A 23,306-nucleotide genomic window follows, 5' to 3' on the forward strand; every position below is an offset into this window, starting at 1 on the left:
ATTTTTTTCAGGGTGAAGTTGTAGCCATGGACAAGACAGCTAACAAGGTCAAGAAAATCAAGCAGAATGCTGAATTGCTACAGTTGAATTGCATTAAGGCCTTTTGCTATGATGGAACAAAGGCCCTTTCAGTAGAGAAGAGAGAGGATAAACAAGGTAAAATAAACAATTTGGGTAATAGTAGCTTTTAGAATAATAATGTTTTGCAAAAACAGTGTTAAACCTGTCACAGGTTTACAAGTCCTTGAAATCTTGGCAGATACCAAAGTTGCTTCAGCACTGTGAATGCACTTTTATTTTCTACTCTTTTGTGATTACCAGCTTCTCCGTGAAGCAAATAGAAAGTCAAATTATCTGTCCTTGTCATAACCTAATATTCTCAAAGGAAATGCATTCCTCTCCCAGATAATATCGAAGACTGAAGAAGCCTTAAAGCTTCTTTCATGATCACATTTGACCCCATACTGGGAAGTTTATGAGCTAGTCTGAGAAAAAAATTATTTTGTAGACTTGCTTCAATTTCTGCCTCATAATCCTCATCAGTAAAATGTATTTATTAATACCTAACTCCCAGGAGTGCTGCAAGGTTTAGTTCATTGATGTTTGTTCAGCTGTTCAAGGGAAAGTTATATACAAGCACAGTGTATTATTTTAAGTAATTTCATTTGCTTTTTTGAAGTGATGCAGTTATGATATTGGTTCTGTTCCCATGATGGAATGATTTAAATGGTATCTGCTGCCTTGATTATTTTTAGTTTGTTGTGCAAAGTATGCTGTTCTTTCTCAGTTTACTTTATCTCAGTCACTGGTTTGCCTAAGTAGGAATCAGATTACATAATTCACCTTCTTTGTCCCTGTGCATTGCAGTTATTCCTGCTTTGGAGGAACAAAGGTACTTTCTTAAGAGTCTTTTTATGAACATCAAATATTGTAGGTGGCAAGTAGCAATTACAGAGATTAACAAGAGCAAGCTGTAACACTGAGAGATAATGAAGGCTTTTCTGTACGTTTCTGTAAGTAACACATTACATATTTTGAACATTTTAGTAGTGGATCAGAGGTAGATAAACCAGACAGACTCATTTTGTAGTCAGGAAAAAGCTAGGTAACAGTAATGTGATAATAAAAGTTTGGCAGCAGTAGTACATGGTGATGCTGAGCCAATCCCTAGCGCTGAGGAGATAGAAACTTCTGGGCTCTTGAGCCATTGGGGTAGAGATTAAAGGATAGGCTCTGCATATGGAAGATACATATTGTCATCCAGGTAATAGTTGGAAATTGTTCTCTTCACAATCCTTTTTTACTGAATTGTTCTGCCATGAGAAATTGTTTTAGTTCATGTTATTATGAAGTGCTTTATTTTATATAGCTATGCATACATCACAAGAAATAGTTATTTTTATAGACAGTCCAATTATTGCAAGGCAGTCTCAGTGATTAACTACAGGTTTGTCTCAGTAAAGGTTTGCACATTTTTGAGCTGACTGTGGTTCTTTACAGCCTATATGTACAACTCTGTACCCAGCACCTCTGACCAATTATATTTCAACTTTTTTGATTAATTTTGCATTTTACTTTCAAATTACTAAAGTAAGTTTAAAAAAAAATACTGCCTAGTGGGATTGTTTTTGAGTTCACAGAACTTAAACTGTTCAGTTTTCTGGGAGATGAAAACTACCACCAGCAGTGCTGAGGCTTGTCTCTAGCTGAGACTAGTTTTGCAGACACTGACTACAGCTCGTAAGTATTTTATGTCAAGGAAGCAGTAACAGCTTCTCTTACCTACAGGGAAGTCTCAAGTAAGGAAACAGCCTCATTTTACATTACTAACTGCTTTTTACAGAAGGACCTCCATTCTTACCAGAGTCATTTGATCGAATTCTTCTTGATGCTCCGTGTAGTGGGATGGGACAGAGACCAAATATGGCTTATTCCTCCACTTTAAAGGAAGTGACCTCATATCAGCCACTACAGCGCAAGCTTTTCACTGTGGTATGTGTTCAACATTGAGTAGATAAGCTGAATTGAACACAAATGTTTATGCAGCATAAAACTCACCCAAAAAACGGTGCCTCATTTTCCCTACTTTTTCAGCAGCCAGGAAGTATTAGGGTCCTGATAACCTCTCAGCTCCACCAGATCTGTTGCTAGGTGAAGCCAATTCATTGGAGCATAGTAAAGGTCTGTGTAATCCATAATAAATAGAAAGCTTTGTGTTTTTTAATTCCCTCAGTTTCATCAGTTTTACATGATAATAGTTACAAAGGACTAAGTCAGAGCAGGTGACTTAGGAACATGCTAAGGAGTGTGCTTGGGCTGATGCTAAAGGATAAGATGAAGCTTGTCAAAATCTGAATGATACATATTCAAAGTGAATGACAGCTTGAAAGGCAGCATAGATATAGCTTCCATGCCAAATACATGGAAACAGTTGACATCTAATATAAGTGACATAAGTATTGTATCCATGGTTGGCAGCAGGTGGTGAAAACAGATCTAATCTGTCTGGGGTATGCAGAGCTGTACAAATAACAAATCTTACAAGGTGAATCATCTCAATGACATTAATAAACTGCATGAGCTATAATGCCTATTTGGAAAGAAGAATCTTTCTAATCCGTAATATCCCTTGCTGTATTTGCTGAGAGAAATTAGTATCTTAACAGTTTAAGTTTAATTAAGTGTTCAGTTTTAATATTCTGGGTACATGGGTTATTAGTTAATGTTGCTTAATATGAAAGTTTGAAATTTAAAAATAAGCTGAAATATTGTTTATTTCTCCCTGCAGGCAGTGAAGCTGCTGAAGCCAGGAGGTGTTTTAGTATACAGTACATGTACAATTACACTTTCTGAAAATGAGGAGCAAGTTGCTTGGGCCCTGAAAACTTTTCCATGCCTCCAGCTTCATCCACAGGTAATACTATTTTCAGGGTACATCACACAATCTAGTGATCTTATTTTGGAACTCTATATAAAGTTACATGGTATATTTACTATCAATAAATCTTTTTTTCACCCTGGACAGCTTTAACTGCTGTGGATAGAAATAACAGAAGGATTTCTGAGGCTTTTTTAAAGTCTGTTTTCGTGCTTAATTGAGCTTTGTTTAGGCATCGTTAAGTATTTTCCCACTCTGTATTGTTTTAAAACACAACAGGGACAAAAGAAAGGTCAGACAGGTTAAAATTTCTCTTGCAATTTCTTTAATTGCTTTAATGCTTTATTCTCTATTTTTGCACATTCACAGGAGAGGTGAAGTTGGGTTTTTTGTAATTAATGCCACTGAAGTAATGAAGACTTGCATATAATGTATGGGACATAAATGAAGCTAAATTTTTGTTTTGAAGAAGGAGGATGTTAAATGTATGGGACCTATTTTTGATTTATTCAAAAGGAATGAGGGAAAGAAATTACTTCATGCTCAATGTCCCAAGAATGTACCTTGTCTTCTTTGGAGTCAGTGTCTACCATTAAAATGTCTGGGAAGAGGTAATATATATAGGGAGATACTAGAATGTTTTTATCTATACTAGCTGCAGTTTATACAATTCAGAAATATCTGTTACCTTTTATAGTACTTCAGGGGGATTTAGCATCAGACCACGTGTGTCCACTTCCTCTTTGATGAGGAGTGTGGTGTGGTAGTTGTTTATCATCATGGCTTTGAGGAAAAGTCTAACTCTGATACCTGTTTTGCTTACACGTTCTGTGATGACTTGTTCCTGTTTTAAAAAGCTTAGATGAATCTTTAACTGAAAATTTAAAAACAACATACAGTATCTGTACAATGAGAAATGAATATGATGGCTGGTAAAGATTTAACAGAACTGTGTTCTTCTGTCTGCTTTCTCACTATCCCTTCACAAAGAATTTTTCAGTTCCAGACATTTCAACTGCAATTATACATTTAGCCTAACAGCATAAAAAAATCCTCCTGGATAAAATGACAGAGCAAAACACAAAACACTTATCAACTCAAATGCAATAATAATTCTTGCTATATAAACTTTCTCTCACTAGTACTATCAGTCTTGAATAAAGCACTGTTTTTCAGACACACATGCCATATTTTTGAAAATTAATCTTTTATGTATAGTATATTTTAAATGAGATGACATTGAATTGTTTACCCATATATAATTTATAATACCTTATAACCAGTTCCCTACCAGTGTAAACTTAGGTGATATTTTCCAATGAATGTGGAACAGGAGTCTACAGTCTACTTACCTCATGTTCCTTTATGTGTTTATTTCCCATATTCTTTAGTCTTAGTGGATGCCTCCTTTTTTATCCAGTCCACTGTTTCCCACTTTCTCAGTTTGGCAGCAGATCCTGGAAGCACACTGGGTGATGTGGGCAAGGAAAAAACAGGAGATGGAGCCATAAGCATTGTTCTTGTAGGTGGAAGTTAACACATGGCAGCTGCTCCTTTGTGCAGACTTCCTCTTAGGAGTTTACACAGGAGATACTGTAGATTAGCTTAAATGCAGTAACTTAACTGGAAGGAAAAATGAAAAGGTAGAGGAAGACACTGGTCTGCCTTTAATCAAATTACTTGAACCTGTGGTATATTGTTTTCCCTAGACTTTTACCTTTCCTTCCTTCTAGTACATCCTTCTATTACGTCTATTACATCCTTCCTTCTATTACATCACCTTTCCTTCCTTCTATTACTTCTACCTTCGTCTCCCTTTGTATGTTACTTTTCTCTCAGTTTGCAATAGACACCTCTGTCTTTTACTTGGAAGCACTGAAATCCTGCTGAGGGAAAGGAAGAATCAGTCTGCAGCCCCTTGGCTGCCCAGCTCTCCAGCATGCAGTACGTGGTTAAGCAGCTAACTCGCATCATGTGCTGACTGGGTGAGCTCATGTGTTAGCAAAGTGTGATGGCTGAAAAAGCACTCTGCTGTAGGCTGCATTATGGACTACATTAGACTAGACTGACAAAGGAGATCTATTTTTGATATTGCAGTGCCAGCTTTTGCACACTTTGTTCCATCTCCTTAGTGGATGCATTAAAAAACAATCCAGCTAAGAATTATTTTTTTTTCCAGGAATTAGGGTATTAAATAAGAAGCAGTCAAGGCTATTCACAAGAAATATTGAGAAGAGGGCTGGGATTTAAGTCCTTCTCCTCTCCAGGATTTTGAAGCCAAATGTTATCTCTTGAAATTGAGTCTTTCTTTTTTTTCTCTGCCTCACAGACATGCACATGTAACAGTAGTCCCATTTACCTGTTAGTCTTATTACATGACAAAAAAACTCAAAAGTTATATTTTTCTGCTGCATCATCTTCCAAAATGACACCTCTTCAGGCAGTAAAATATTCTGGACTGGGGCTTTTAGTCTCTCCAGTTGAAGTTTTTACTGTGAAGAATCCCAGTATTTTAGGTTGGATATCAGGAAGAAATTCTTCACAGAAAGGGTGATTGAGTGTTGGAACAGGCTGCCCAGGGACGTGGTGGAGTCACAGTCCCTGTGGGTGTTTAAGGGAAGACCGGATTGCAGTTGGTGCCATGGGAACAGCTGACAAGATGGTTTTAGGTCATAGGCTGGACTTCATGATTTCCAAGGTCTTTTCCAACCTAGCTGTCTCTGGAATTCTACTGCTGTTACCGATGATACTGGTAATGGGCTAAGGAATCACTATTTTTGACTTAACCCATGGCTGTTAAGTCAGTGCACAGAAGTGCTGAATCATTTCGAAGTGGCAATCTAAACCCTTTAGACTGGCTGTCTGGTGCTAACAGCTTTCTTGGGATGTTTCAGCCCTTGGAGTAAGGAATTCTTTTAGACCTGTGCACCTATCCTCAAAAAATGCTCTAAACTACAGAGATAAAGTGGATGAGGGGCATCACCACCTCCTCGAAATACTTGTAAATATCTTGTATTATTCTTGTATATATGTTTGAATAATATTGGCCAGATGAAGGGAAGAAAAGAAGCCACATTAATCTGAATCTTCTGGTGTGAATGATACAAGCATAGCTTGTCCAAGTTAACTGTGCAGTAGCTCTGGATATCCTCAGCAGAATACATTTAGGGCCTTTAAGAACTTTAGAGAGGCAGTAATTTGCTTTTATTTGTTACTCAAACAGGAACCTCACATTGGAGGAGAAGGCATGAAGGGAGCTGGACTATCACTTGACCAGTTGAAGCTGCTCCAGAGATTTGATCCATCTGCTGTGACATTGCGAGCAATGGATATTAATTCTTTGCAAGGTTCTAGAGAAGATGACCTGATTTCTTTGGCAAACAAAGACTGTATAGGATTTTTCATTGCAAAATTTATTAAATCAAACAGTAAATAAGGATTTGGGAATGCAACCTGAAAAAATACCTCAGTGAGTCTAAGAACAGTTCAGACGTAAAGTGCCTTTCTTCCTGCTGCAATGTTACCAAGCCAACGGGCTGACGGCAGGGTTGCTATGGCAGCACTAAAATCTGCCAGCTGTTCTGATGGGAAAGAGCCACAGGTTGCAGCAGAAAAGTCATGGTTGGGGGAAGGGTAGTATCATTTGTAAGTCTCCCTCTGCTTTTGTATTTACAGCAGGTCAGTGCCTGAATGACAACTATGTTCACTCATAATGCTGTCTGCGCTGGTTTCCCCTTATCTGGTGTGGCAAGCGTAGGAAGGGGATGTAAGCTACTCTACAAAATGCAAACATAAAAAAATAGATGGGAACTATTACAATGACTTTTGGAAAAGGTAGTTTCTATGGAGGTTTACCAATTGTTAGTTTCCTTAAATAGTGCTTCTCAAAACACTGCAACATTTTACAAAGAACTGTTTTATAAATTGATACTTAGAACCTCATTTCTCTTTTATTTTAATACAAGCAAGATTCTCTGTACACATAGTATATACACAAAATACGATTAGGCTTTGTAGCATGTCTTTTATAGCAGCATGAATATATTAAACCATCTCACTCTGGGAATGTAAATAAATATTGTTTCAACATCAAACTTCCCATGCACAAACTGTATTGGTTCTGAAATAGCCTATTGGACTGGCTGACAAGTGACAGTTTTAAAATCAAACATTTGTAACAGAAGGGGCTACAGTTATGATTAATATATCAAAAGACAGAAAACAATGCATAATACCATCTGAAATGTTGCAAATCACCTTTCAAACAACTAAGGATATTAACTCTTTATTGGTTAAGAAAGCATCACCAGCTAAAATCATGAAAATTGAAACTGGGGAAGCATGCTAATGAAAACTGCCTTACTACATTGCTCAAAGTTTAAAGCATCTGAATTTTTTAAAAGATGTTAGATGTATTTGAAAATTCTGCTTAAGTTGTAGGTTGAACAGCATTCTCAGTCCTGCTGGAACTGACAATAGCACTAAAGAAGGAAAGCAAAGGACAAGGAAGAACAGAAACTGACATCTGTGTGTGTTTGGTGTTTTCCTCTCACTCATCAATTTCCAGTTTTTAAAAGCATTATCTGAAAATGTCTGTCTTTTCACACATAATTATTTGGTTGGATTAAAAAGAGCAATAGTTCTTTTACCATTTGTCTTTCTACTGTAGAAGTGTGTTTTGTATTTGCTGGCAATCAAAACCATCTATACAATTCTCTTTCTTGGTAGTCTGGTTGTTTACTTATATTTTCCATAAATGTTTTGATACTGTGTGTTTCCTACTGCTCTTGAAAAAAACCAAAATGTTTCTTCTGTCCTGCCAAGGTTGACAAGTAGATCCTTTGTAAGGCCTATCCTAGAAGTATAGGAAAATTGAATTATTTTCTACTATTTCTCTACTTCTACAGCTTGGTCATTCCTTGCCATTAAACACACCATGTCCAAAGAAAATTTAAAGTTATTTTTTTTCATCAGTAGTAGGTGAGATATCCTATTTGGAGTCATGTAAGTTCATACAATAATCTTTCTAGTCTAAATATGGTGAAAATGATTACCTGGGAACAAAAGGGATAAATCTGTTATTGTAGGAACGTGTTGAAATCTTTAACTCAATGCTAGTAAAAAAGCATTTTATTTTTTGCAGATTATAGAAATTTTGTAAACATTAATCAGCACACATAAACTATATACTGAAGTCTGTGTATTCATATAAGTAAGGAACTTTACCTCCAGTTTCAGTAGAAGGATTTGTGCAATGCTGAATTTGAAAGAATTAAGATTGCAGAATTTTTAGTGGAATATTTGTTGAGACGTCTCCCACCTCCTTTATGTTTGGATGATAGGCATTTTAAGGAAGTGACCTCACTTGATATTATAGAAGTTTCTTGGGGGTGGGAAGAAATGTAACTAACTTTTAGTTAATTCCAGTGTAATTGCAGAGCAGACTTCACCTGAAAAATTACTGATTATATGAACTTTAGCTATTAGAGTTGTTTCTGCAAAAGTCAACTGCCAGCCTTAGAAGAGCACTCAGCATATTGAAGGGATTGGCCTGAGCTGTTTCCCAAGGGCCTGTCTCTGTTGGGAACTGGGGAGTGACTTTGTCAGGCAGGTCAGAACAGAAACTCAATTAAGAGGTGCAGGCTCTTGAAGGAGCCAGCATCCTTTCTCTCACTACAGGTGTGGCTAAGTTAGATGACTAAAGTTGGATGGATGCCCTTTTTCTTCTATTCCAATCTTACTGTGACTTTAGAAGTGGCAGGAATACTTTCTCATTGACAGTTCTGATGGATGGTGTATATATGTTTTAAACATATCATATGATTACTTTCCTGATAATCTTTACACACTGAATCATTGTGTTTCACCAGTTGATGCTGAAGCACAATGGAATATATTTATATGTTTTATATATATGAGATATTTATATATTAAATTTAAAAAGTTATTGTCATTACAATGAAAGATTAAACCTACAAAATAGATTAGGCATGCAATCAGATCCTGTCGTTAAGAAAGTCTGAAAAGTAGTTTTCTCTATTTGAAGAAATAATTATTAGTAATAGTGCCAAATCTAAATATCTGTCTTGGTCAGTAGAAAGATACTAAAATAGGCAGCCTCATATATTATGAAAATATAATACAGCTTTTTCTTGTTTCAGTGTCATGGAATGCACCAGTTTTTCTGATCACAGCATTTCATATGCTTTTTAAGGAATGGGCTAGTGAGGGTGATCAGTCAAGAAATGACTTTGGAGTGGATAGTTTAAAATATAAAGAACCTTGTTTTTATGTTTGATTGTTCATGAATAAGAAGTTTATGAGAAAATCCAATTTTGTACTGCTAGAATTCATTGCAGAGTAGGTATACATGATAGATAAAAGTGGCAAGAATAAAGGAAAAAAAATGAGAACAAGGATGAGTTAAAGGAACCTGCTTAATCTCTATTATATCTGATATAAACCTTTTCTGGGCCTGTGTAGGAATACATTTCTAGGGTGGTAAGTTATAAAAAGAAACTATAAAACTACTGTAAGCTCATATGTAATAGTTTGTTATATAAAAATGGGGAAATAAATTACAGACAAATTGCCAAGCAATAAAATTGATTGAATAACATTTGATTAAAAACATTCACAGTAAAAATGGCATCCACATATTTTACAGATGATAGAAGAACTAAGATTTTCGTGAAAGATCTGCAAGAAAGTAATAAATATAAGTAAATGTACACCATAAATTGTATATTACATTCTGAAAAATAATTTCTCTGTTTAGACTTTGTAATAAACTGTTTTGCAATGTGCTTGATTTTTATGGATGGAATAGAATTTAAGTCAAAAACATTTGGAAAACAGCTTTCAGCCTGATGTTTTAAAGCAATCAGAGGTCAAATGTAATCACAAGTCAAAATATCTTTTGAAGAGGCTATAGTAACAAACACAGGAGGTTGTTTACACCAGCTCTTTTCCTTTCAACATCCATTGATTAAAAGCAGTCAGACCACTCACTTCATTCCAGCTGAGGGAATGATAATGGACCCCATTTAAACCTTTGCAGGTGTCCCAGAACGTGAGCATGACTTCACAAACCAACAGAGCTTAAAAATGGTAATTGCTAACAGATTCATAAAAGACAAATATTAAGGGGGCCAGGCAGGAACTGTGTGTACAGGATGAGTAACCAGATATGCAGGGAGAAGTAAAAATGGGCCTCTCCCTTTATTCAGGGTTCAGTGAGTGGAATTTCATTTCCTTATCCTCCATTTATCATAAGGACTATAGGCTAAGAGTATACAGATTTCTGCGAAAAGAGGTGCTCCACTGAAACTTTGTTGCTTTAAAACTGATCTCCATTAAATAGGTCCAGAGCCTTATGAGAAACTATTTATTTAATTTTATTCCTTGAGAAGCAAAAACTATGGAACTCTCTTCAGATTCTGAACTCTACATGCCAGAATATGAATTCATTCATATGAGCATTCTAGAAGAATTCTTTAAATTCTAGGCAGTAATTTATAAATCAATTTAGTAAAAATAGTGTTTTCAGCATATAACTTTAGTGATGCTGCCTTTGTGCACAAACCTGTTTGCTTATTCTTCCCCGCAGTCCTGTCCCTTAGCAGGTCTGGAGACTTTTACTGTCACCTCCTTCCAGTCCCTCTGGAAGAGAATTCTTTCTTCCATGACATCAGTGTGACACTAGACAACTGGTAAAGGATAGACTAAGGCTACTCAGCACTGATGTATAGTAATTTGAAAAAACACATAAAAATAAGGTTAACATCTAACATATACATGCAGATCTTAAAATGCATCCCATTCCTTCCATACACTGAAATTCTTTAGAAAAATACAGAGTTGAGCTGCCCAGACTTACATATCCCTTAATTATTTTATCTTCCTCCCTTTCCTTCTATTTGACTGGTTTTATTATCTTTTTAGTTCATCTGAATGGAAATTTTACAGGTTATTTTGTACCACACATCCATAAGACTATGCAGCTCACTGGGACCTCTACCATTTCTCAGATTCAAAACCCCTTTAACCAGATACAGAAGTATGAACTCATTATCCTAATGCAACCAATATTAATTAAACCTTTTAATGGCAAAACTCTGCTAAGACATTTCATCACAACAATCTTTGATATGTCCTCCACTTGGAGTATTTTTAAAGCTTCTTATTGACGTAACTCTGTTAAAGTGCTTTTCAAAGTAGTGCTCAGCAGGCAGGTGGTATTGTGCAATATATGTAGTACAAGCTCACATTACAAATGATTTGTCACTCTTAAAACAGAAACTGAAAAAAAATATCTATCTCAGCTAATAAAACCTATTCAGTGAGTCTGTCTAAGAAATACATGTGTTTGGTAGTATGTTGTCTATACATAAATAGCAGCACTATATAAAACACAATTCTATGACCAGTTGGATTTGGATTGGTCTTTTTTTTTTTTTTTAATGTTTATGCTCCATGAATCAATATATAGGCCATACTTAAATACCAGGGCTTGGACTATGCTCTTTATTTTCTCATTTATATGTCTATACACAAACTGCCTATGCCATAGTTTTCATACACTACCCAGTGCTTTGAAATTCTGCCAAACATTCCTTAAAAAATATTTTATGAAAGCTGAAAAATAAACACTCTCTGAAGCAAAAGTAAAAAAAACAAACAAACAAAGCAAAAAAACCCGCACCCAACCAAAAACCCAACAAAAAAAAGAACAAAATATTCAAGGTATTGAAGTGGAATCACTTCTTAGACGACATAGTTGTCATGAGTTGCAGGGAGTAACACCATTTACTGAAGCTGGTAAATTAGCTAAAGCCAGGCTATACAGAGCAAGACAATATAATTTTCTTCTCACTTACATGTGATCTGATATGATTCAAACAACAGTCTTTTAGTGTATTTTTTTACAGATACCCTGAAAATTCTCTTGTATCAAAAACCAGTTTATGTACTCTTCTATATCCATTTAGTAATACAACAGATCTACTTACCTATTCTTCCTTTCTCTACAAAGCCATTTAGTGATGTTTAGAAAATTATGAGAATTTTATTTCTAGAAAAATAACCTTTTTTCTTGTGTTCCACACAGTTCATACTTTGAGCCAAAATCTACCCTTGAATAACCACAACAGTCAGCAGCACTGGGAGGAATGGCCAGATAACTGACAGCAGAATTTCCCACTCTTAGTTTGTTGTAAAAATGCTTATAAAGCATCATGGAGAGGGGTAGGAGAGGAAGGGCAGAGAATGTTTAAGCAAGTTTCTAGGTTGCTGGGCTAGGAGACTGGAGAAAGCATGCACCTGCCATATATCTTATCCATTTCACTAAAATGATATTCAAAATCAGGCAATGCTGATATTCCCAGAATTGAAATAATAAATAAAAAGAACTTCCAGCTAAACTAATTATTATCACACTACAGTCTTTATATAATATGCTATTTACAGGGAAATACAAAAAGTATTTCATTAATACAAGTACTACAAAGACTACATGTGATGCAAAACAGCTTTTACACTAGGCAAGGGTATGGAACCTGGAGTCAAAAATAATAGAGAATTTCCCCCCACTTACCAGTGCAACAGGTGTTCAGTGCAAAACAAACTGTGTTCACTCCCTTTGATTTCAATGCATTTTCTATAGAAAGCTCCTAACAGACTCACAGTCATTTTTCTATCCTCTCATCAGCAGCACAACAGCTTTGGTGAAGGAAAAGCAGTGAGCTGGCTGCAGAGTGGGAATACAGAGAATTGGCAAGTGTAGAAAAAGTGGAGAAGCTACAAAAATTTATTTTCCAACAAAATAACTCTCCACAAGCTGTGTAAACTTTTCTTACTGAAACAAATACTCTAGAACACAAAGATTTTACATTTCCAGTGAAACTCACAGTAACATTTGCCTGGTTTTACTCTCCTGAATCTCAACAAAGAGCCAGCAGATTTATGCTTTCCCAATTACCTGGGTCAGTAAATTCCCTCATGTTCCCTGAATGCAATTTGGATTTTTAAATTAAGAGATAGAATGTAGAAATAAACTTTTTGGGCTTTTGAGTAACCTTTGTTTTCTTCAGTAGATTCTCACAGTTTGCTGCCTAACGTGCACACGCACACGAACGTCAATCCACCACCCACCCACTCACATACACACCTCCAACATGTGTGCTCTGTTTACTGACAGTAGAACAAAAATTAAGCTGTGCCCATTGCAATATTGTGACCTGAACAGAGAAGAATAATTTATAGTGGTAAGTTCATTATCTTTACTGTAACTTTAAAATGCAAAATTTGGTTTGCAAGGACAGCATAAGGTATAAGAGTTACAACCCTTTATCTCAAGCACTCATCCATATTTACAATAAGTATAAGCTTTCTGCTACAGAAGAAAAAGTATTTAGATTGAACACTGTTACAGATTTCCTAAGTGAGGCTAGTTCCAGTTGCCAGTAATTCAAAAGCAAATCTGCTGACTTGGCATTAGGACTCTAAAACAGTGTGATCAAACTTATATAGTAAGAAGGTGTCTGCAGAAATAACATTTATAAACTGTATATACAGTACACAGTACCAGTACATAGAAAATAGATTTTGACTCCATGATCCCCTGTGTGTAAGGCAAGACTGAATTCTGTCTTCATATGGAGACCACCAGAGGTACAAGCAACAGAGTGGTGCTTAAATCAATATGCAAATCAAGTGCATACAAATTAAAAATCAGAGCAGACAAAAAGTTTTAGATTTTTTTATGTGCTGATCCTGGCTTGCTGAATACATGGGAAGTTATTAAACATCAAATGTACCTTTTTTTTAAAAAACACTAACAACACCTTGATGGCAACAGATATTGTTCAAGTGGCAGCTACCAAAAACAGCTTGAAAAATGTCATAGTACAACATCAGGAACTCTTCAGTTGTACTACACTAATTCATATAGCACTAACCAAAAAAATAAGTATATGAATATTCTATTTCATGCTATTGCTATGCAAGCAACAGCAATACAAATCAGCATACAGAAGGATACCATATGTTCTGCAAAGAAGAACCCAAGATATTTTCAAGGGGAATTGTTACAAGACTTCAAAGAAACACAAGACTGCCAGAGGCAGAAGTTACTGACGGATGTAAACATCCCTGTTCCACTCTCCTGCATCGTTACGTTTTTTCGATATCACTTCCCCATCCTTGTCACAATATTGGTCCCTTGATTTATGACGACTGCGCTGTTTGTTGCATTCATTGTGGTCCTGCTCGCGGTCCCTCTCCTTCGAGCGATGCCGGGACTCTCTGTGTCTGTGTTCACTGATCCCATGGGACTCGTCTCTGTGATTATGATCCCTGTGAGAATCATAGTGGTCACCATGCTCATGTGAGTAGTCCTCCTTTGGCTCTACGTAAGCTGAATCTCTGCTGTCTTGTGTTTCTGAGTCAAAAGTTTCTTGCCTGTGAAGGCCTCTGCCACCACTGCGATGGTTGTGGTGCTGGCTGGAGGAGGAGCGGTGCTGGGATTTCTTGATGGGTTCGACCCGTGCTTCCTCTTCAATGTGGGGACCGCTGCGCTCAGGGACCGAGTGGTCATTCCTCTGGTCTCCTTGAGATCCCTGCTACCAGAACCAGCAGTAAGGTCATGAGGTACACATTGGAAAACTTCCCCCAATATCAAATTCAACTAGAAAGTACCATGAAAGCAATAAAATTTCAAGTACAGAACAATCCACTTTGAATCTAAACTAAAAAAGAAACCATTAGTATTCCACTTTTACTGAAAATTCAGTATTATAATACAAACAATCCTTTTTATTCTCATCAGAATTTAGGGTGGTACTTGGGTTATTCTGCGGCACTTTCTCACTTCTTGTGATGTTTCTGACTAGTCCAGTTAGCAGTCATTGTCACCACCCTCCAAAGAAAGAGAGAGCATGCAGAAACAGGACAAACTGCAGAAAAATTGAGAGGAGATATCATGCCAGGAGAGGGCATATATCAGTTGAGAGTTTACAGATGCGTGTCTGGCAACAGCTGCTATGGGAAAGTGATTTAGAGGGCTGAGGAGGTGGATTCCAGCAAAGAACCAAAGTACAAAACCTTGGCTCTTACAGAGGAACTTTTTTTTTTAAGGAAAAAAAATGCATTTGAATCTGGTATGAATAAAGTTTGTATTATGATACTAATAGTATCACGGACCCTCTGTTTTCTCAGCAATAATTTCATTTCTTCTTGGTAATGAAAAATTAAACATTGACCTCCTAATTTTAAGAGCTCGAGAATACAGCCCATTGCCAAGAAAAGCAGGAGGAGAGTGATATTATCACGTACAAAATTTCCTAACACACCACTGCTATTAAAAGACCGAAATGAAAATTACCAGGCAATAAACCTACTCTTCACCCGCATAAATGCTTTGAAATCACTGCAAAATGAACAAGTGACATTATTTACCTCATTTGGGGGTTTCATTACATTAACCTGCTATTATTGCCAAACCACAGCTAAGGACTTTTCAGGCTTAATTGCAGAAGTTTTAATAGTAATATTGAAATTGAATTTTGCTTCTCACATCAGATGAAGAATGTCAAAACAAAATCATCTCTGCTGCCACAAAATTAATGTAGATTTTACCAGAGTTATACAGGCATTTGTTTGTGAGACTGTTCTGAATACCAAAGTTAGTCTTAAGTTTGCCCTTCTATGTTCAGAGTTGTCTAAAAATAAGGATTGCCCCCAGGGCAGTTCATGGACATATCTTCTTTCTGTCTTTCTATTTTGTGGAAAAGAGGTAGGGGAAGGAGGAAATTTTGTCCTTCAGCCACAGAGCCTGGCAGGTGGGTTTCCTAGCAACCCAAAAAGTAAAATTACAGGAAATTGGAAAGGAAAATAATCTGTATTTAATCAGAAACTTATAAAAAGCAGCATATTTCAAATCAGTAATTTGGTAAATTTGACAAATCCTAATTTTCTAAGACTACACTTTGTTATGTAAACATCTGAGATGAGCTGGGTTTCTAATTCGAAACAAACGGCATAGATGAGAACAAGGTAACAGGAATAGCAGCCAAATTTCTTTTTGGTCTTGCTTTTATGATTCTCAAGATGATTCTGATTTGCCAGAAGGGAATATAATAATTGTAAACATGAATAGATCTGTTCAAGGTGAAATGAAATGACTCAACAGAGGTGAATTGTAAATGAAATGAAGAGAAAATCAAGAGTCCAAAGCAGAAACAGTCCTGCTTTGCATGTGTAAACACAACTTTCATTAGTTCATCACCATGACTGGTTTTAAGGCACATAAACATAGTATACATGTGAGAAACCCTATAGTTCTCATGTATTCAAATGCAAGAACCTATACATAATTATGACTAATAAAATCTGTCAGTGCTGTGGTTTGAGAACAAATGCAAAATTAGAACCTGCATTGGAAACACTGCTGCTCTTAGAAGCTCAGATGCATCTTCTGTGCTACGATGAGCGCATGAGAAGAAACAATGAATAAATTTAGAACCAATTCCTGAAATTTTAGAATAGTGAAATAGCTGTTGGGATTTATGGGCAAATTCATGGACAGTAACTTCCATTAAATATTACAGGGACACTGAAAAGGTAATGTCTAAAGCTGGATTAGATTCCAGCTTTTTGGTTCAAACCAAATTTGGGCTCTGATTTGGCATAGATTCTTCAGTGCAGAAATTTTATGGCCCAATTTCATAAGGCTTTTTGTCTAAAATAGAAAAAGTTTGAAATAATCCTATTTCAGTACTCAGTTTGTACTTTCAAAGAAGTAGGGGTTTTTGGAAAAAAGTTTATACAGTGTTGAAAGAGGACCTTTGTCCACTGGGTGAATTTGCCTTGGTCCTTATTTCAGTGTTCCTGATCACCTGCACCATATGTGTGTGAGGTTGTTCCAGTCCTTCTGGAGTTATTTCCAACCATTTCCATACAAGTTTGTTCTGAAGCTCTCCTTCAGGCAGACGCAAGGTCTTTGCCTATTTAATTTCAAACCATCCCAGGACGCCTCACGCCCTCAAGCATCTCGTGCCATGCAATGTACACACAGGCAGCTTCATGCTGTAAAAATGCCACTCTGGCAGCTGGCAACACAAATCCCTCCTTACAATGTACACTGAGGACTTAAAAACCACAAACCCAAAATATGTTTCATGGCAAAGGGGCACTGCATTGGCCCCAGGGGAGGATGACTCCAATGCTTTGCAGTGTGGACGTGGCTCCCCCAGACCAAACAACTGGTGGCTTTTCCCTGTAGAGCAGTCCAGAAAAGCAGCACAGGCATAGACTTTAAATTCTCTAAATACAGGGTCTTAACACTATTAAAAGGATGGGTTCAGCCACCATCATTAAAAAACAGACCCACTCTGTGCCAAGGCAATGACAAGCTCAGGTTTGAGATGTCAGCTGAAGATGTATCATAGGAAAATGAAACCAAAGGAACAGAAACGTTTTATGTTCAATAAGGAATCCCTGTTGATTCACACTGCTGAACTAGTAGACCTACAAAAAAACTCTGAAACTGCAAATACATCCTCATTTTTAGTCCTTAAAACAAAAATCTGTTAGTTTGTAAGGAGACAGCACAGCATTCAGAAAAGTGTTATTAAAACTCTGCACAGTTCCTCCAGAGAATGTGGTTAATAGAATGAGTATGTGAACTATAAATCCACACTCAAAAAGCATAAAAACACTTGAGCAAAATAATTTAGAAGTTTACAAAGCAAAGAAAGTTTATCTAGCAAGGCTGCACACAACAATACTGAATTTCATACTCAGAAATTCTTCCAGCTCACAATTTTTGCAAGGTGTTTCAGCTCTGAGAACAGAAAAAAAGGCAGAAATGAGCTATAGCTTACAGTCTCTTTTCCTACAACTGTATGTGAAAGCAAGAGAAGGAGATACCCTTCAAGATGGCTAAAGAAATTTTTCTTGTAAAGAACAAACCTATCAAGTCTATGGTTTTCTAATGAGAAATAAATTATTTGACACAAAATTTTATTTTGCAAAACCATAAAATAGAGCACAACTATTTGCATTTTAACTTGGGTGCAGATACATTTTTTTCCTTTGATTTTCTAAAAGGAAGTGTTTTTCTTAGCCAAAGTTATGAATTATAACTTGCATATGTGTGTAATTTATGGGCATATATTGAACCTAGGTAGATATTTAAATGTAGTAAGCCTTTATTTGATCTGGGACAGATCTATTTTATCCCCCTCTGTGTACTTTTCAGCCTCAAGGAGTCACTCACTACTTATAATGAAGGAGTGAAGTAGTTTAAATACTTCATTTCATATCATATAACACATATCCAAAGAAAAGCATCTCCTTATGCTGAACACCTCAATGAAATGATACAAACCAAAAGTCAAAGGAGAAGAGAGGGGACATAATATACCCATATCAACAGGCACATCAGTGCAGAGGCAGGAATAAAGCCTGCTTTTGCCAGCTCACTGGAGAGTGTCCTCGCTGTTCAGAGCACAGAACCTCTCTCAAGGTGTTCCTGCACAACGTGCAGTGCAGTGGGACTTGGATTTGACATAAGAGTTTGGCTTCAAGGAAGTCTGTACTTTTCACAGCAACGGCCAATAAATAAAAGAACAACGGAAACACTGGAAGGGCCACTTTGACCTTGAGTCATTAGTAATACAGTCAGTAATCCTCCACCTCTACAGCCTGTGAGAAGATTGGAAAAGATTTCCCTCAAACATTTGTGGATCTGCCCTGTACTTAACCCAGTTTGTCATGCAGGGCCTCTGGGGCCAGGATTTGCCTATTAGCCGTAGTGTGCCCATCAGTCAGGAAGTTACCAGAGGCTGGAATGTGCACAGTTTTAGTCTAGTCTTATTTCTTTGATTGGATTACACATGGACAGCTATAAAAATGCTTGTGGCTGGTACACATATTACTGGCACAGCCAGTGTCCTGGGCACAATAAAACCTGTAGTGTTCCATTTCACATCAACATATGTTTTCAGTCAGGCTAGCTTAGTCCTTGGAATCAAAACCAGCCCCCTAGTCAATACACAAACACATGCTACTATGAATACAATAGCAATAACAGTAACATGCTTGCATTTGCCTTTTTTACTGCAAATGGGTGAATATCTGCTGAAAAAGCTTTCAATCTACCCACAACAGGAAAACATATTCAGCATATTCCAGTATCAGCCTAACTCTGTGCTTTGGAAGGAGAAGAGGTTGACAGAAGAAAAAGAAGAGATCATAAAAACTGTACCTGTAAATTAATATTTGGACCCGGGCTAATAGGAAGAGTGGCTGTTGCAAGTGTGCGAGTGAGAAGCTGGTTAGGAGGATTGCTGCTAGGTGGATGTGTGGCCTTCCAGTAGGCTTCCAGATAGTCAGCAAGGTGCTCACAAGCATCTTCAAGCTGGTTCTCATCAAGAATTACATCGAACATTTCCTGATTAAGAAAAAGTTTTAGTGAGAATAATCATCAGGTAGAGGGAGATCAGCTAAAGACATTGATCATGCTTTCCATTAATCAAAATTTAACCACATTTTTAGTACTTGTATTGAGATATTTTACCTTTTCTTTTTGTTTGTTTGTTTTGAATGCAGTTGATACAAAAGATGGTAATCATAACTAGAACTAATATTACACTTGCTAAAGCAAGGCCTTGTGACTTTCACATAGTAATGCACAAACAGTCAAAGAAGACAGGAAGAAGCAGCTTGAACAAATCTTAAATACACAGAAAGAAGGGATAAATATTGAACAATTAAATATTGAAAAAATGAGATGGCAAGAAAGGGATTCAGTCCCCTTGTAGAATATCTAAGAGAAACTAAGGTAAACTAAGACCAGTAACTAACAACCATAAGAATACAGATCATTCAGTTTCCAAGTATCATACAAATATTAGGTAAGAGATTAGTCACACAGTCTAATTTTAGTCTCCTAAAGTTAGGAGATAAATTTTATCCATTTCCTCCCTGGTCAGGGAGCAGAAGGCAGCTTTGAGGGCCTATGCATTCTTCATCGTCTCCAGCATCCTTCATTGACTTCCTGGAGACATAAGCATTGCTTAACTGAGATGCTTGAACTTAAAAGATGAAGACATTCCCTTCACTCAGCTCCGTAACTATGGCAAATTATATCTGCAACTGAACTGTACTCCCGTCTTCTGGTTCCCAACCCATACTCTTGGCAGCTGAATATGCAGGCAGAAATGCATGCCAGGTTTAAAACAAGTTGGGGTGTCATCACCTCCACTTTATAGGTGGAAATTGAGACAATTTGCTTCAGTGCATATCGAAGAAGAACTGCAGAGCTGTCAGCTACGCAGTACCACTCAGCTCTTTGGCAAAACCCTGACCAAGAACATTAGCAGTGGTGGGCCATCCTGACAGATGCCCCAGAGGAGCTCTAAACTACCAGAGATAAAGGACAGCCACTAAGAGCGTTCATTTTTCAACCAATAACCCCCTAAAACTTAGGAAGTAAAGCAAATGTTCAGTTTACTGAAGCACTGACTGTACCAGCACACATCCTAATAACTGATTGTGACTAGAATTCTTTTTCTCCTGCACCCTAAAGCGGAGCCCCGAGACCTCAGGAGGTGCTCTTGAAAAAGCAATAGTTAAAGATGGTCAGAAGAGGGCAAACATTCCTGAAAATAATGTAATTAACCTCGTGCTTGAAAAGAAAGGCACCTTTTAGAGACAAGACATAAATTAACAGTAACTCACGGGAGGACACTGTGCCAGTTTATCAGCTGCTACCATCTGTACATTAAGGTGTTTGGCCTGAGATTTCCCTCGAGATTTTATCAACCTCTGTAAAACCTGTGAAAAATAAGGCAGTAAAAAAAGTGAGCAGACTTAGACTTAATATACGTATATAACTACTTAAAATGTTTACATTTGAAACTGCTTACATAAGCAGAGCAAAATCTTAATTTGCTGGCTTCAAGAATATTTAATGTGTTCCCTCATCCAGGATGTGCTAATTTTCATTTATATCCAAATATCTCCTTTCCTTTACAAGCACTAAAAAGTTCCACTCTTGCTTTTTTTCCTGCTGCTTCCCGTTTTGTTTGTTTCTAACTTGATTTTTTTCAATTGATTTCCTGAGTCTGGCTCTAGACTTTCCTAGCTCTTCCCACAAATTCATTTTTCTCTTTCAAATGCCTCTTCACAAGGTCTAAACATTTTTTTACACACAGTGGAAAAGTATATTATCAGATGTTAAAGTTTAGCAATCAGTCTGATACTCATTCAGTGAAAATCATTCTTTCATTTCCATATTATTTTGATTTAGCAAACCATAAGCACTGCTTATGTGATTGATACTGAAAGAGCAATTCCAATTAAAAAACTCATTGGAGCTACAACATCTTTTCCAAAATAGGTTTTGGCTAACACTAGAGCTCAGATACTTTTCTGATTTTTAATGGTTCACTATCAAAAGGGAAGCAATAACAATCTATAACTCTGAACCTAAATGAGGACATGTGAATATCTGCATTTAAGGCCCCCCTCCAAAAAAAACCAACCCAAAAAACCAGAAAGAACTTGAAGGTATCAAAACAATTTACCTTAGGAGAAGAAATCTTTACATATACTATAATGGGAGCCAGAGAGGTTTTGCTCAGTTGAGCCGGATGATTAATGGTATCAGCATCAAGCACTACCAACTGCAGCGTCCTGGCCAATTCAAAGATCCGTTCAATTTCACTTTGAACTTCAGCTGCAAAGTAGAAAATTAGAGTTAGAGCAAATACTAAGAGGTGATTAGCTTTAAGAAATGTGACAATATAGCAGACTGGTGTGTTGCTCCTTCTCTGGTTGCAGGAATTACTGTTGCCTGTGCACATCCCTGGCACAGCAGGGTAATGAATACAGCATTAATGAGGGCGTTCCACCCCCGCTCTGCTGCCCTTGCAGGCACTGCCTGCCTCCCTGCCTCACCCATTCCTGCTATTCCAGGCTGCAGAGATACTGATAACAGCTTCTTACTTGACCCCAGACCATGTATATAAGAAAAAGGGGTACAAATGCTTGCTGCATCAAACGGCAACCTTAATATGCCATGAATCCCCTACATGTAAATAATGTCAGCTCAGACTTCACTCTTACCCAGTAACCAGCTTGCTCAAGCTGAAGAGCCTGAGATAGGCTTTAGGAAGTACTGATTACTATACTAGTAGAAACCACGGTTTTCCCATTTACTTCAACTTGTCAAAGCTCTGGAAAACAGGTTTTGTTCTACTGGCCTCAGTATGGTAGCATGTTAAAAATTTGGCTATTATGTGTAAAACACTTTTATAAGAGAAAATAATGGAATAATCCACATAACGCTATGGTATTCTCCTAACAATCTCAGGAGCTGTGGAAAGCTGGTTTTCCCAGAGGAAAGTAATCTTTTCTTCTAGTAGTCGTGCTCCCAGCTCCTCAGCACCATGTCTGATTGGCAGTACTTTCCAGGACAAACCTCTCCAAGACAGATGGGCTGCATCCGCTATCACAAGTGGTATAGAAACTGTCTTCATTCCCCAGTGAAACAAAACTACAGATTAGAATAGGAAAATCATCTTTAATGAAATCACATTTCCTGCTCAGATCTTGCTATTGGCTGATTTCACAGAGGAATTAGAGAAGCTGGGTGGTTTATGCAAGTCTATAAAGAAAGTCAGTGGGCCAGACAAGATTAATTCATATAGGTTTTCCTTTAAAGGTTGTGCATGCTTCATGAACCAAAAACAGATTAAATATCTAGTCCATCCAAAGAAAATATTAGAAGACAACCAATAGAGACCTAAAGGTCAAGAAGAGGTACCAAAAAATTTAATAGAGAGTTTCTTGAAATTACATTATCGACCTTTTAGCTATTCTGCTGGCAAAAGCTTAACTTTTGCTTGAAAACACAACCTACCTGTCTGGCTAGAGAGGGAGTTTTCTACATCAAATGGTCTCTTTCAAAAGATATGATGAGATTGATTTTTTTCTATCTTAAAATAGCAACTGAATAAATCAGGTACTATAAAAAGGTTGCAAAATTTCCAAGAGAGAGCAAGGCATCCCAGCAAGTATTTTGGTTCAATAGCAAATCAATAGGTGATTGCTATGGTCATTTAATAAATAAAGTAACATCTAAATGGTCATCACACAATCTATATATGATATCCTTTATTGGAGGAGGTAGACATTGGTTTGGATTAAATAAAGATCACTTCCAACTGTTTGTTATTATCTGCAGTTTTGGGTGAGCACATACAGTCAGTCTTTTACATCAGTGAACATTGTGAGATGTGCACGGTATGGTATGGAAAACATCGATGCATGCTTTGCTGCTGGTCAATAGAAAAGTACTGTGGTCCTGCTGCTGTCTGAATTAGGACCACATTTTTTAAGGTAGAACTTCTGATGGTTCTTG

The 23,306-nt window shown here is 37.1% G+C and overlaps 2 protein-coding genes across 14 annotated transcripts in view; one reads left to right on the forward strand and one right to left on the reverse strand.

Moving 5' to 3' along the window:
- Window positions 1–10,255, forward strand: part of NSUN6 (NOP2/Sun RNA methyltransferase 6) — a 24,755-nt gene extending 14,500 nt beyond the window's left edge. For 5 of the 10 annotated variants that reach the window (XM_050970374.1, XM_018909360.3, XM_050970373.1 and 2 more), the window contains 4 exons: window positions 12–156; window positions 1,844–1,992; window positions 2,789–2,914; window positions 6,102–10,255. In XM_050970374.1, the coding sequence (XP_050826331.1) occupies window positions 12–156; window positions 1,844–1,992; window positions 2,789–2,914; window positions 6,102–6,314 (633 nt within the window). In that variant the 3' untranslated portion in view covers window positions 6,315–10,255. Of the gene's footprint in view, window positions 1–11; window positions 157–1,843; window positions 1,993–2,788; window positions 2,915–3,247; window positions 4,098–6,101 lie in introns of those variants that run through there. The other 5 variants (XM_050970370.1, XM_009085902.4, XM_050970371.1 and 2 more) reach the window with 3 other exon arrangements.
- The window catches only part of CACNB2 (calcium voltage-gated channel auxiliary subunit beta 2), a 246,381-nt gene continuing 230,294 nt past the window's right edge, over window positions 7,220–23,306 (reverse strand). For 2 of the 4 annotated variants that reach the window (XM_030233683.2, XM_018909345.3), the window contains 4 exons: window positions 21,469–21,620; window positions 20,621–20,716; window positions 19,146–19,331; window positions 7,220–14,499 (listed from right to left, as the gene is read on the reverse strand). In XM_030233683.2, coding sequence (XP_030089543.2) covers window positions 14,008–14,499; window positions 19,146–19,331; window positions 20,621–20,716; window positions 21,469–21,620 — 926 coding nt within the window. In that variant the 3' untranslated portion in view covers window positions 7,220–14,007. Of the gene's footprint in view, window positions 14,500–17,676; window positions 17,721–19,145; window positions 19,332–20,620; window positions 20,717–21,468; window positions 21,621–23,306 lie in introns of all 4 variants that reach the window. The other 2 variants (XM_050970369.1, XM_030233688.2) reach the window with 2 other exon arrangements.

Source organism: Serinus canaria, chromosome 2, assembly GCF_022539315.1.
Source record: "Serinus canaria isolate serCan28SL12 chromosome 2, serCan2020, whole genome shotgun sequence".
Classification (NCBI taxonomy): Eukaryota; Metazoa; Chordata; class Aves; order Passeriformes; family Fringillidae; genus Serinus; species Serinus canaria.